The sequence below is a fragment of the Camelina sativa genome, chromosome 8 (assembly GCF_030686135.1).
Source record: "Camelina sativa cultivar CO46 ecotype springtype chromosome 8, ASM3068613v1".
Lineage (NCBI taxonomy): Eukaryota > Viridiplantae > Streptophyta > Magnoliopsida > Brassicales > Brassicaceae > Camelina > Camelina sativa.
The window spans coordinates 27577106-27591209 of NC_141887.1; the positions used below are offsets into that span (position 1 = coordinate 27577106).

Sequence of the window (14104 nt, forward strand, 5' to 3'; positions counted from 1 at the left end):
TTCCAAGATTTACATTTTAATTACTTTGTGTTTTTCCTAAGTATATTTATTTCCTAATTTTTTCTTAAAACATCAAAAATAATAATTAGTACTTATTTTGTCAGAAAATTGTATAGAGGATGCAATTATGATTCTATATCTTGACATATCTAGTGTACTCTTTAGCTCTATAAACTCTGCTAGTAATTTTAAAGATTCTATTGTGGGCCACTTTTTTCATTGAGCTCTGAGATTTGTCAGCAGTTTTGGATTTCGTAGTCTGTGTGGAAATGATTTATTTCTTTCTTTCCCAAGATTTGTTGTTTATTGATATGCCCATATATCATATTCTTCTCATGGAACTCCATTCTTCACTTCTTCTCATAGATAGGGGCATAGGGCTAAAGGTAAAAAGAATAAAAAAAGACTTTTAATTAAGCATATAAAAACGCACAATAATTTATAGAGAGGAGAATTCGTACTCCCTCCCTTTCAAAATTCCCACCGTTTCAAAATGTAATATGTTTTAACTAAAGCACGCAGATTAAGAAGTCTTTATTTTTAACAAGTTCAACCAATCAGAAACAATACTGCATAATATAAAATACTAAACTAATCTAAAAGTTGTATAAAAACTTAAAAACATCTTATATTATGAAACAAAAAACTTCTTTAAAACATATTATATTTTGAAACGGAAAAAACTTCTTTAAAACATCTTATATTTTGAAACGGAGGGAGTATTTAATTACCACGGAACTTTTAATACTAGTATACTATTTTTGTAGTCATTATTTTACTTAAGCATATAAAAACGCACAATAATATATAGAGAGGAGAATAGTAACGTTAGGCGGATGAAATCATGGCAAGGGCTAATAGACAAAATAAATTCGTTTTTATTCTAATGAAAATGTCATTTTCTATGGTTAGTAATTAAGATTGATGGACTATACATGAGATAACACAGGCAAAGGCCACATGTAATGTTCTCCTTTATGTATCCCTTGCTGTTGAGATTCAAATAATTTCATCTCTCTGTTAACATTTTTTTTCTCTCGACATGTTGTTGTAATTAACAGACCGTACGTCAATTTATTCAACCATTTCATTTTCGATCTCTCTCATAGTAAGTCCAAACAAAACATTATAAAATGTAAATGACAACAAAAAGTACTGTTTAGGATAACATTAAGTAAGGATCTCAATTGTGACATATGCTTTTACCTCTATCTGATGATTTTTTTCCTTTCATGGAACTCATGCAAGTTATATGAATCTGAACTTTGATGTTCATCACATATATATAGACAACTCATGCACGTAACTAATATTGAATTTTATATGATTATTCCATTTTATAAATATTTTAACCGTAACAATAGTCATATAAATTTGACTGGATGATATAAAAAGTAGATATCTGTTCTATACTTCTATCAATAAAACAAAACTAATAAATACTAGCAAACATTGCTTACTTTTTATGATCTTGTATCATCATCATCAATCATACAAACTATACACCGATTACTCTAAATATATAAACCAAACTTGTGATGCTTTGCTTTTGCCTGTACTACGTGTGCTACTACTACAATCGTTTATTTTTCTTCAATATCTAGCTAATAAAGAGGAGTGGGCAACACAAGTGGTTGTTACGAAACCAACAAGAACGAAACAAGATCAGCTGTCGAAAAAAAACCACAAAATGAATTACTAATAAAACAAGAAAAAGAAAAATATAGAATGTTGGAACTTGGAAATGATGAGTTGTAAAGTGATGGCACGAAAGAAAATCATATCATTAATTCAAACATTTAAAGTAGTCAATAGAAAATACGATATCATCTTATTAATTGTGTAACGAAAATTGATTGTATCTATCAATCAACAATGACTCTGGAAGTAAATGATCTGCCACTTACTTAAATTTGAAAAACAACCGAGTTCTCTCTAATACTATAGCAGTTTAGCACGTTTATGACTTCTTTGTTTTCATCACAACAATTCTCATGTAGAAAAGGGTAAAAAAATGAAAACTGTAAAAGTAATTTAAATCGCTCCTTCCCAAAGTCTCACGTACGTAAAGAGATAGATGTAAAAGTACTGTCTACAAAAAAAAAAAAATCACAAGTTAAATTTTGAATTGAACATTTCTTGGGGTTTACATAAAGATACCACCTAATAGTGTTTACTTGGAAAGTTTTCGAAAGTATGGAACATGTATTATATCGAGATAATCAATTTGTACATAAGGTTTCATCATGTGATTAAAATTACAAAATACTTAACAATTAGATGTATATGTACAACAAATAATCATAGAGGTATGTAGATGGATCATGAGTTGTGTCAGAGCATTGTCTTATGTCAAATTTTTTGAATTGGAACCTTCTTTTGAGGTCCCAAAATTAAAAAAGCTACTACTATACTACAAAGTCTGAAAGAACAAGTCCATTTTTACCATTATTAATATATTTCAAAAACCACACAAAGCTAAATATATCATTATTCTATTAAAAACAGTAATATAAACTCATTAATAAATTGTCTTGCAAGCACATAATGTTTCCTAGTGTTATGAGTTCAATGTATGAAAAAGACAAATTAGGAGCTAATTTGTTTTTATTTTAATAAACCCAGTTATCAGATCCCTAATACTCGCCCTTTATTACACCAAGACACTAATATAAAAAAACTCAACCTTTCACTTTCCTTATAATTTCCTCAAAAATTAAAATACAAAAAAGAAATGATTTGTGCTTCCTCCCACTCGTGCATCTTCCTACCTGTGCCACTGTTGCATTGTCTCGAATAAATTAATTTTGGGCTAAATTGTTATCAAACAAAACTACACAGGCCAAAACTGTTATATGACAAAATTAAAAGGAGTATATAAATAATTTTTTTTAAACAACGCTGGAAGCGGAGGCACGATGGGACCAAGCGAGCCACCTCGAAATCACCGCCGTGGCTTGTCGTTGTCTCGGCTCTCCTCCCCATCTCCTCCGTCTCTCGATACTCGTTAACTCCGATACACTTCTCCCGTTAATTACATCTCTGCCACCCTCCGCCGTAGCTAACTTCTTACATTCGCTAAGTATCATCTCCGATCGTAGATACAAAAGATCCGACGGCCTCACCTCGCTCCACCTCTGATCGTCTCGATTCCCGCCGGAGATTATTATCCGGTGCTCGAATCTCCCTTCGAAACTCTCCCGATTCGGAACCAACAGCAACCCGTCTTTTCTCTGTAACCGATCCAAACAGTTCACGGCGACGGTTTCCGATTTCTCCTCGCCGGAGTTATTAACTTTCAAAGAGCTATCGAGCGATCTCCGAAACTGCGCCGGATTCGTTTTGGACGACGCCGACGACGCTCTAATCTCGTTGAGTCGTCGACTCGCTCGTTCGCCAGCTGACGAATGACGACCGGAGATTCGACTAATAACCGGAATAAACCGGGTTAAACCGGTACTGTTAGATTCTTCTTGTTGACGGTTAGTAGAGAAACGGAGCTCGAACCAGGAGTTACAGTCACTGATCAAGAGTATGTCTTCCGGGTCGACCCGGTAACGGCAAAGCGGGCAAGTGGAGTGAGCGTCGAGCCACGTGTCAACACACTCCACGTGGAAGGCGTGTTTACATTTCGGGAGTAACCTCAGCACTTCCGTCGGTTCGAACCGAGCGAGACACACGGCGCACTCTAAACCATCCTTCTGACCGCTCAACGCACCAAACCGAAAAACCGGTAAAGACTCAATCACGGACCGGTCTATACCGGAATTTTTCCTCCCTAGTACAACTCCTCCGGCGTAATACCCACCTCCGTATCTAGAGACTGCGAAACGCTGCTGGTGGTTACTGTAAACGCCGTCGTTTCGTCGTTTACAGTGTTTGACGTAGAGGAGGAGCAAGAAAGTGAGAGAGAAAAACGCGGTGAGGACGGCGATTACAACGGCGATTCCGGGCATGAAAGAGGAAGTTAAGTTATGAAGTGGAGGTGGAAGTGGCGACGTAGTGTTTGAGTTTGTTATGACAACCGCCGTGTGATTGTCTGCGAGTGAGACATTGAGGAAGAGAGATAGAAGAGAGAGCAGAAGTAGTAGCAAGGTTGAAGACATGGCTTCTAGTTGAAAGAGAAGGTCTTTTAGACTTTAAAATGGTTTTTTTCTTTCTAAAATTCTTATATTTAATTTTTGAGAAGTGCCTGAAAATAAGGGAGACACTTTTCTGAGTGTGAGAGAGATTTTAAAGGGAAAGAAAACAAAGTGAATAAAGAAGACAAAAGAGTATTGGCATTAAAAACATGACTTCTCTTTTTTTCATCATCTTTCATGCCTTAAAATTTGATTTTATTATAACCAAAACATTTTGTTTTTAAATATTTAAAAGAAAATTGAAATTATTAATGGAAATTAATAGGGAGAGACAAATCAATGATGATGCTATTCAATTGAACACAGGGCTAGTAGTTAGTTTAGTTACTAGGGAGGTTGGTTGGTTTCATTCATTCATGCAGTGCATTTGCATTTGCTGGGACTTGCATGTGTTTAAATTAGCTACTTCTAGTTCTTATTTAGATCACAATGTCAGAGCTGTATATGGAAAGAGTCGTACCTGTTTCAAATGTATTATCTCATGGAATACTGTTTTTTTTTTTTTTTGGAATTGTCACACTAATAATAACGCTTTCTTCTGATTCAAAACATATCTAATGGCTAGTAGCACAGAGCCGATGAGAGCCTCTACTAGAATCAAATCATCAATGCAACCAAACAACAACAACAACAAGAACAAAATCATCAATGCATGTCTCTTATTTATTACTCTTTTCTAATTAAATATTGACAATGATTTAAGTTTCTTCTCCAATAATTTATGAAAGCTTACGCACTCGTGAAATCTTAGCCAACATATTGTTAAGTGTTAATTTCAATTGAACCAATTCCGATATTATGTCTCTTATCTTTATCAAGTGAAATGTTAACATCCTAGCTAACTAACTAGTCATGTGTAATTTGTTTTCTCACGACACGCGCGATGCCCCGAAGGTTTTAAAAGAGTGCAGTCACATTTTTATCGTTCATACAAACCAACATTTTTTTTTCTTTTTGGCGTGTAGAATCTCAACTTTTAAGTCACACTTTCAAGCAATATGTTAAAAAAGTCATGTTTAATTATGCCTCATAATATTACATTCAAATATTTTCCTGAAAAGTCACTAGCTAAACACATTAAGAAACACTTTGTTCTCATTTTGCTGTTTTGCCATTAGCTTTAGCTCTTCTTACATCCAGTACAAGAAAACAAAGAAGGATAAGATCTTTCCAAGCATAACGAGGAAAAAAATCGGATTCTCTTAGTGACAACATATTTGGTTAGCCAGCTTTAAGCCTTGATCAATGTTTCTCAAACGATTACTATTTATATACGTTACGGCCCATTTAAAGCAAACGTTATGTGACAGGAATATTTCTTCATAGCTCATTTTATGCTTTTATGCTTTGCCATAACGGATACATTAAAACATGTATCTGGTTTAAGTTGGTTTAATTGTTTTTCGATATCGGTTTGTAGTCCAGAGTGACACTATGTAAGGCACTTGTTGCCATTTCAGGAAAACCTAATAAATGAGTGTTGTCTTTTATCCCTCTTATCTCTCTCTTTCTTCCATCATCATTTGCGGCACTTAAGCTTGCTTCCATCACTGAAACCAGTCCTTTGAGGTGATTCTTCTCATCATTTGATCATCTTTCAGTTCTGATTTCACTATTCTTAGAACTCACGGTGAGTTCCTAAAGTGGGTTTTTCCTTGTGGCTAATTTACTGTTTCATTGGTATCAGAGCCATGTTGATCTTTGGACCGACGCAACCATGGCTGATGCTACTCGTTTCCAAACTCTGAGCAAGCAGATCGATGACCAAAAACAAACGACCGACGAGATTAAAACCCAAATCGCAGATATGGTGAAATCTCAGGTGGAACTCATCAAGTCTCAGTCTTCCCTAGAGTCTATGATGAAAAAGCTGGTGACGCAGAACTCTGGGTAGTCAAGCGGAGCTAACGAATCTCCGATGGCGAGCTCCGGTGAGTTAACTGGGTCGTCACAACAACTGCGACCAACGGATCCGCCAGATCTATCGAACGAGTGTCTCGCATCTTCTGGCAAACAACCTATGGGAACAGACCACGCACCTCCTCACCAAATGGCCCCAAATGGTTTGTCCACACGGTTAACCAAGGTTGGTTTTCCGATCTTTAACGGAAGCGCGATAAGAGACTGGATTTACCGATGCGAACAGCTCTTTCTTTTGGACCACACTCCAGCCGAGGGAAAGGTTCAGCTGGCCTTCATCTACATGGAAGGTAAAGCGATGCAGTGGCTACAAAACTACTTAAACAACCGTTTTGGCGTCTTCCCATCATGGTCCGACTTTATCATGGCTCTATCCAAGCGTTTTGCGGAGGCAAATGATGATCCGTTATCCGTCTTGGTAAGCATAAAGCAGGCTGGAGACTCAGTGGAGGACTTTCTAGAGAAGTTCGAGGATGCTCTGACCCGGTTGACTCTGCCGGACCAACATGCTTTGAGCATTTTCCTGACCAACCTCAACCCTCAACTCGCTCTACATGTCCGCCAGTTTGAGGTAACCACTGTACCAGATGCTGCTCAGTTAGCTAAGCTCCATGAATCTTACCTATTCGTTAGCCAACACAAACAAAACCGAGCTCCCTTCAATCCATATCCCAAACAGATCGCCCCGAATCACTCAAGAAACCCAAACACCTCTCCCATATTACCTCTACCTGAAAACACTATCCCCAAACACTCACCCTACAGACCAAACACCTTTCCCAAACAACCAGATAAAATCCCGCGGAAATACACTTACCCAGAAATGCAAGAAAGGAGAGCCAAAGGGCTATGTATGTTTTGTGATGAACCATACTCCCCACGTCATCACTTAAAACATAAGAAATCATAAATCTTTGTGATAGAGGTCGAAGATGATGAGTGTCAGGAGGAAGAGGAGCTCATCACAAACCACCACGATGAACAAGCTGAGGAGATAGCTGAACCAGGACCAGTCATCTTTGTGCATGCGTTGAAAGGTACTGTACATTTCACTTGTATGATTATGAATGGTCATTATGGAAAAAGGAAGCTATATATGCTGATAGATCCTGGAAGCACACACAATTTCCTCAGTCGGGCGGTCGCAAATGAAGTAGGATGCCTTCTAAAACCTACTAGGCCACTCATCGTGATCTCGGCTCTTAGGGGATCGATAATCTCCAAGAACAAGTGCTCAGCCTTCTCGTGGAAATTGCAAGGTTACACCTTCACCACAAAGGTCAGACTAATACCTCTAGACTGCTATAATCTAGTCCTTGGGGTTCAGTAATTGGTTACTCTCGGACCTATTCTATGGGACTTCTTGAATCTGCGAATGGAGTTTAACTTAAGTGGGGTTAAGCACGTACTAAGAGGGACCAAGGTGAACTGCATGGAAGTAAAAGGGGGAGTTTAAACAAGATAATGGGTCAGATTTCACAGATTGCCCTCCTCCAAGTTCAGTTGGTATCAGAATCTCCCGATCAACCTTCTCTACAACCTGAAGCACTCCTCTCACATATTGCTACCCACCAATCAAATATGTCAGAGGACCCTTCTTTACAATGCCTGCTAGGTTCATTTCAAGACATCTTCGAGGAACCCTCTGAGCTACCTCCATTTCGAGAAGGGTTTGATCACCAAATACCACTAGCAGCCGGTTCAAACCCAGTGAATCTCAGACCTTATCGTTACTCATCTTTACAAAAGGATGTTATTGATAAGATGGTAAAGGATATGATCTCCCAAGGGATCATACGGAGCTGCATAAGCCCCTATGCCTCTCCAATCGTATTGGATAAGAAAAAGGACGGCTCCTGGCGATTATGTGTGGACTACCGCGGCCTCAACAAGCAGACAATCAAGGACAAGTATCCTATTCCACTACTAGAGGACCAAATACTTCTCCAAGCTGGACTTGAGAGCCGGTTTCCACCAGATCAGAATGTCCCCTGATGATGTGTACAAAACCGCATTTAAAACGCACGCAGGACATTATGAATATCTTGTGATGCCATTCGGCCTCACAAATACCCCTGCACGTTCCAAGGCTTGATGAACCACACCTTTCAAGAGGTTGTCCGGAAGTTCCTGTTAGTGTTCTTCGATGATATACTGATCTATAGCCCTACCTGGGAACTGCATCTCCATCACTTGCAGTAGGTTTTTTTGATTTTGAGGAGTCAACAACTTTACTTAAAACCATCGAAGTGCGCATTCGGTGCAACCATCATGGAGTATCTGGGACATTTCATATCGAGCGAGGGCGTGAGCACAGATCCTGGTAAGATTAAAACGATAGAACAATGGCAAACCCCGACGAATCAGAAATAGTTGAGAAGCTTCTTGGGTCTGGCAAACTACTATCGTCGCTTTATAAAGGGTATGGAGTTATCGCCAGAGCACTCACCAACCTGCTCAGGAAGGATGGGTTCCTTTGGAGTGAAGATGGTGACAAAGCCTTTCAAAATATGGAAAAGGCCTTGACCACTTCACCTGTCCTGGCTCTTCCAGATTTCGAAAAGGATTTTGTTGTAGAAACTGACGCCTCTAACGTGGGTATTGGAGCGGTCCTTATGCAGTATAACCACCCAATCTGCTTCATCAGCCGAGCACTGGGACCAAGACATCAAGCTTTCTCAGTTTACGAAAAGGAATTGCCTGCTGTTGTTCATGTGGTTCAAGTTTGGAACGCCTACCTTTCTCACCGCCCATTCATCATACAAAAACGGACCAAAAGAGCCTCAAGTTCCTCATGGGCCAAAATGTAACAACTCCTTTCCAACACATGTGGCGCTCTAAATTGATGGGTTACACATTCGAGATTCAGTATAAGGCAGGTAAAGAAAACCACACAGCTGATGCTCTGTCTCGTGTAACGGGTGCTCAACTTTTGCATATCACTCTATCCCAAGCACACGATGGGTTTTATGACTCTCTGATGCTCCTCTGGAAAACTGACACTCACCTAAGGAAGCCGATCTCTGAAATCAAGGTCAAACCATCATCTCACCCCAACTATACCTTCATAAACGACGAGTTAAGGCGCAAGGGAAAGCTTGTGGTTGGTAATGATCCTGAGGTAAAGATGAAAATCTTCAGATGGTTGCACGATTCAGCTATAGGAGGGCATTCAGGCAGAGATGCAACACTGCACAGAGTGAAATCTTTGTTCTACTGGCCAAGAATGAGCCTCGAGGTCCAAAACTATGTACGAAACTGTAAAATATGTCAGCGAAATAAGTATGACAATGCAGCTAAACCCGGCTTACTGAACCCTCTACCAATCCCTAAGGGTGTCTGGGAATCGGTTAGTCTGGACTTTGTGGAAGGCTTACCCCCTCTTATGGTAAGCACTGCATACTGGTAGTGGTGGTCAGGCTGAGCAAGAACGCCCATTTCCTTCCCCTCTCGCATCCTTATACAGCCTTTAACCTCGCTCAAGTGTACTTGGATCAGGTATTTAAGCTTCATGGGATACCCAAGGATATCACTAGCGACAGAGATCCCACTTTCCTGAACGAAGTTTGGCGAGAGATGTTCAGAGTCCATGGCACAGACCTGCAATTCTCCATGTTGTACCATCCTCAAACCGACGGCCAAACAGAGATCACCAACAAAACACTGGAAACCTACCTTCGTTGTATGATCTCTGAAGCTTCGCAAACTTGGAGCAAGTGACTTCCCTTGGCTGAATGGTGGTACAACACCACTTACCACACGACAATCCGCTCAACCCCATTTGAGATAGTGTACGGGCAACCACCACCAATACACCTCCCATACCTTCCAGGTGAAAGCTCAACTGTTGTGGTTGATCGTACTTTACAGAAATGTGAGGAAGTGTTGAACATGCTAAAGTTTCACCTGCTTAGGGCACATAACAGAATGAAGTAGACAGCAGATTCTCACCGGTCTGACAGAGAGTTTAAGCTGGGGGATTTCGTGTACCTGAAACTGCAACCATACCGCCAGAACTCCTTGAAGGCGAAGAATGTCCCTCACAAGCTGTCACCACGGTTCTACGGTCCCTTCAAGGTCGTCGATAAAGTCGGCTCAGTCGCTTACAAGCTGGAGTTACCCTCTCAATCCACTATCCACGATGTCTTCCATGTTAGCCAGCTGAAGCTTTGCCCAAATCCTCCGTCCGATGCACCAGTATTACCACAATACCTGCTGGACATTGGAAACGCTAAGGAACCTGAGGCTATCTTAGACAAGAAAATGATCAAGTACCAAAACAAAGCAATCACTAAGGTTCTTGTCCAATGGAAGGGTTCAACACCCGAAGCGGCTACCTGGGAGTTCTACCAAGACTTCATCAACAAGTATCCAACATTTGATCCTTGAGGACAAGGATGCTGTGAAGAAGGGAGTATTGTGACAGGAATATTCCTTCATGACTCATTTTATGCTTTTATGCTTTTATGCTTTGCTATAACGGATACATTAAAATGTAATCTGGTTCAAGTTGGTTTAATTGTTCTTTGGTACCGGTTTGTGGTCCAGAGTGACACTATGTAAGGCACTTGTTGCCATTTCAGGAAAACCTAATAAATGAGTGTTGTCTTTTATCCTTCTTATCTCACTCTCTCTTCCATCATCATTTGCGGCGCTTAAGCTTGCTTCCATCACTGAAACCAGTCCTTTGAGGCGATCCTTTTCATCATTTGATCATTTTTCAGTTTTGATTTCACTATTCTTAGAACTCACGGTGAATTCCTAGAGTGGATTTTTCCTTGTGGCTAATTTACTGTTTCACGTTATTGTAATTAATTAGGGTAATCGTGGTCATCCTCCCCCACAAATCGTCACCTAAATATATATTTTTTAGGAATAATAATCATCTTTATGATTTAGTTTCCCATCTATATACAAATCAGCTATAAAATTTAAAATATGTTTTGACAAAAAAAAAAGAGCAAAAAGAAAAATCTAAACCGGATTGCAAAATCAGGACCGGACTCAACACAAACCTGTCTAAATCCTCTTAACGAACTAGAGTATCTCTTCATCGAGGTCCATGACGCGCATGAGCAAGTAACTCGGCCCAGCCCATAAGTTTTAGTAAACACCTTCCAAATCCGCACAGTGCGGCGCAAACGCAAAAAAAAAAAAAAAAAAAAACAGAGAGAAAGGGAGGAAAAATCGCGATCGGCTTCTCCAGCCACACACACCCGTCACAGTGTTGGCCACTCAATCGCTATCGCGTTTCCATCAGATTCCGGGTAACGTTCTCCGTTTCCTAAAAATCTGTTTCTGCGGCTTCCGCCTTCCCGCCGGTGAGAGTTCTTTAACCATTATCGTAATTTCTTCAATCCTTCAAATTACTCGAATTAGGGTTTCTTGCAAATTCCCCCCTTTTGAATTGGGGAGGAAGTCTCAGGTCGCGTAATCAGATTTTTATTTTCATCCCACTGAAACACGTTTCATGTAAACGCGTCTGCGTTCTCTGTTTCAGTATCATCCATAGATTCTTTGCATCATCAGCATTTTGGAGCTCTAGAACTCTTGATCTAACAGGTCTATAAGTTTATATAATTTGTGTTCTGTTTCTTGAATTCTTCATGCTAATCTTTATGCAATTGTATGACTCTTTATGATATGGATTTTTGTGTATCTTTGTTTGCTTTTGTAATAAGGATCTAATTGTCTTCATGTCCCACAATTATGTTTTTGTGTTCTGTTTTTTGAAATTGTTCAATTGTACGACTGTTTATATGATATCTCTCTTTGTTTGTTTCTTGTTGTTATAAGACATGTAACACTTATGTAATGTTCAATAGTTTTTATTGTTAGGAGTTTGGAGATAAAGAAGTGAGAAAAAAAAAATGAGGCCAAAAGCAGTGTGGGAGCCTGAATATCACAGAGTGTTTGTTGAGCTATGCGTGGAGCAAACATTGCTAGGGAATAAACCCGGGACACATTTTACGAAAGAAGGTTGGAGGAATATATTGTCATCGTTTCAGGAGAAGACAGGGGCAATGTACGATAGAATGCAGCTTAAAAACCATTGGGATACAATGGGCAGGCAATGGAAAATATGGCGTAGACTCGTTGAAAGCAGTTATATGAGTTGGGATCCTGAGACCAACACGTTTGGTGCGAGTGATGATGACTGGGCTATCTATTTACAGGTTACAAGTCACAAAACCAGTTGTTATAATTTTTTAAAAATGATCACTTTTTCTGTTTCTTTGTGAGAGGCTAAAAAGGTGAGTGATTGATTTTGCTGCAGGGGAATCCTGATGCTGGACAGTATAGGTTGAGTGTTCCGCCAGATCTCAAGAAGCTAGAGATTATCTTTGCGGGTAGGAATGTAGAGGTCAAAGATGAGGGAGTTTTGCTTACAAGTGTAAAGAAGAGGCGAAGAAGTTGTTACGAGGAAGAAGATGAAGATAACCAAAGCATGTGTAGTTCATCTAACCCTCAAACAAAAGGATATTGGTCTCCATCTACACATGAGCTGTTTCTTGATCTGTTGGTTCAAGAGACTTTGAAAGGAAACAGACCCGAGGCACATTTTAACAAGGAAGGTTGGAAGACGATTCTTGAGACAATTAATGATAATACCGGCCTTGCTTATACAAGAGCGCAGCTTAAAAACCACTGGGATTGTACTAGGAAGGCTTGGAAGGTTTGGTGTCAACTCGTTGGAGCTAGTAGCATGAAATGGGATCCTGAGACTCGTAGTTTTGGTGCAACAGAAGAGGACTGGCGAATCTATATTCGGGTATGATAATGCTACTTGTCTAACTTTGTTGGTCCTACGTACTTCCACTGGACTTCATTTTGAAAAAAGCTTCTCTCTTTGGTTTATCACAGGAAAACCCAAAAGCAGGACTATTCCGCCACAAGGAAGTTCCTCATGCTGAGCAACTAGCTATAATTTTCAACGGGGTTATAGAACCTGGAGAGACATACACTCCTCCTTCGCGTTTGCGCAAGAAGCTCCTCTACAATCGTTCTGAGTCACCACAATGGAATCACCCAACTCCATTATCAAAGCACCACATAGATGAAGCAGAAACCTCCAGGCTAAATGGTGGTTACGCAGAGTCTCGGTTGCAAGAAGATCGGATAGAAAGCGAAACCGCTCAACCGTTGGATGCCATGAAGTCAATGAGTGACGGTATGTTACAGGAAAGTCCAGTATGCGTTGAGATTGAATCGGCAAAGCTTATGTACAGCATTGGAGAATGCATTCAAAGACTTGACGCGATGAATGAGGTGGAAGAAGGTAGTGAGCTCTACTTGTATGCGTTGGATCTGTTTCTGAAGAGAGAGTATAGAGAGATATTCTTAGAGCTGAAGAAGCCGAGTTTGAGAATCGCATGGTTGGAGAGACTTCACTCTGCTTCGCTTGCTGTTACTACTACAACATAGGTTAAGTTATAAAGCTAAAAGCCATCCTTTGTGTTAATTTTAAACTCTGTTTCTGTCTGATTTTATACCCAAATGAATCTTTCTTTATTACTTATATATATAAAACAGAAGGTAGAGATCATGTTGATGAACCTTTGAATTGCCAAATTTTAAGTGGTTGTATGTCATATTTTTACAATATAAACACCTCCTTCAAAACTTTGTGTTGTTGTGACAAGTGTATTACACAACATTTTGTAACTTACTTGTAACCAAGTTTTAACCATTTTGTATTAGTCTGTAATGTACTCCAACTCCACTTCCCCCACAAAAAAATCTAAAACCTATAATAAATTTACCTTTCAATAACTCGTTCGGAGAAGATAATAAATTTACCTTTCACTGACTCATTCGGAGAAGATATTCAGAATCTTGTGTACAAGTTGCAGTTATGAAAACTTTATACTTCAATATATTTCCTTAAAATTTCCATGCACATTACATGAGAGCAGAACAAGTTTGGAGCCACCGACAATGTAGTGTGTGAAAGTGGCTTTTGAGAGAGTTGATTAGAATCTTTTGAATATAAAGTAGATAAAGCGAGTGACGACAAAAAAAACTAGTAACAAAGTGGGCAA

General features: G+C 39.4%; 3 protein-coding genes across 6 annotated transcripts; 2 read left to right on the forward strand and 1 right to left on the reverse strand.

Annotated features, from left to right (window-relative positions):
- Positions 1-2589: 2589 nt before the first annotated feature.
- On the reverse strand, positions 2590-4285 carry LOC104708530 (RING-H2 finger protein ATL43-like). Its single transcript, XM_010425119.3, has one exon. The coding sequence runs from the start codon at positions 4104-4106 to the stop codon at positions 2892-2894; it is 1215 nt and encodes a 404-aa protein (XP_010423421.1). The 5' UTR covers positions 4107-4285; the 3' UTR covers positions 2590-2891.
- Positions 4286-5205: 920 nt separating this feature from the next.
- LOC147940540 (uncharacterized) lies at positions 5206-10675 on the forward strand. Its single transcript, XM_087463433.1, has 2 exons — positions 5206-5711; positions 5830-10675. Exon 2 carries the CDS (start codon positions 6061-6063, stop codon positions 6970-6972), a length of 912 nt encoding a protein of 303 aa, XP_087319559.1. The 5' UTR covers positions 5206-5711; positions 5830-6060; the 3' UTR covers positions 6973-10675.
- A 481-nt stretch (positions 10676-11156) lies between these two features.
- On the forward strand, positions 11157-13685 carry LOC104708532 (L10-interacting MYB domain-containing protein). Of its 4 annotated transcripts, none has more exons than XM_087463431.1 (5): positions 11190-11383; positions 11563-11624; positions 11888-12238; positions 12340-12834; positions 12927-13685. In XM_087463431.1, the coding sequence occupies exons 3-5, from the start codon at positions 11933-11935 to the stop codon at positions 13485-13487; spliced, it is 1362 nt and encodes a 453-aa protein (XP_087319557.1). In that variant the 5' UTR covers positions 11190-11383; positions 11563-11624; positions 11888-11932; the 3' UTR covers positions 13488-13685. The 4 variants fall into 4 exon arrangements, with proteins under 4 accessions (XP_010423422.1, XP_010423425.1, XP_087319557.1 ...); XM_087463432.1 differs by having other exon boundaries at positions 11195-11383; positions 11901-12238; XM_010425120.3 differs by lacking the exon at positions 11563-11624 and having other exon boundaries at positions 11157-11383.
- Positions 13686-14104: the final 419 nt, after the last annotated feature.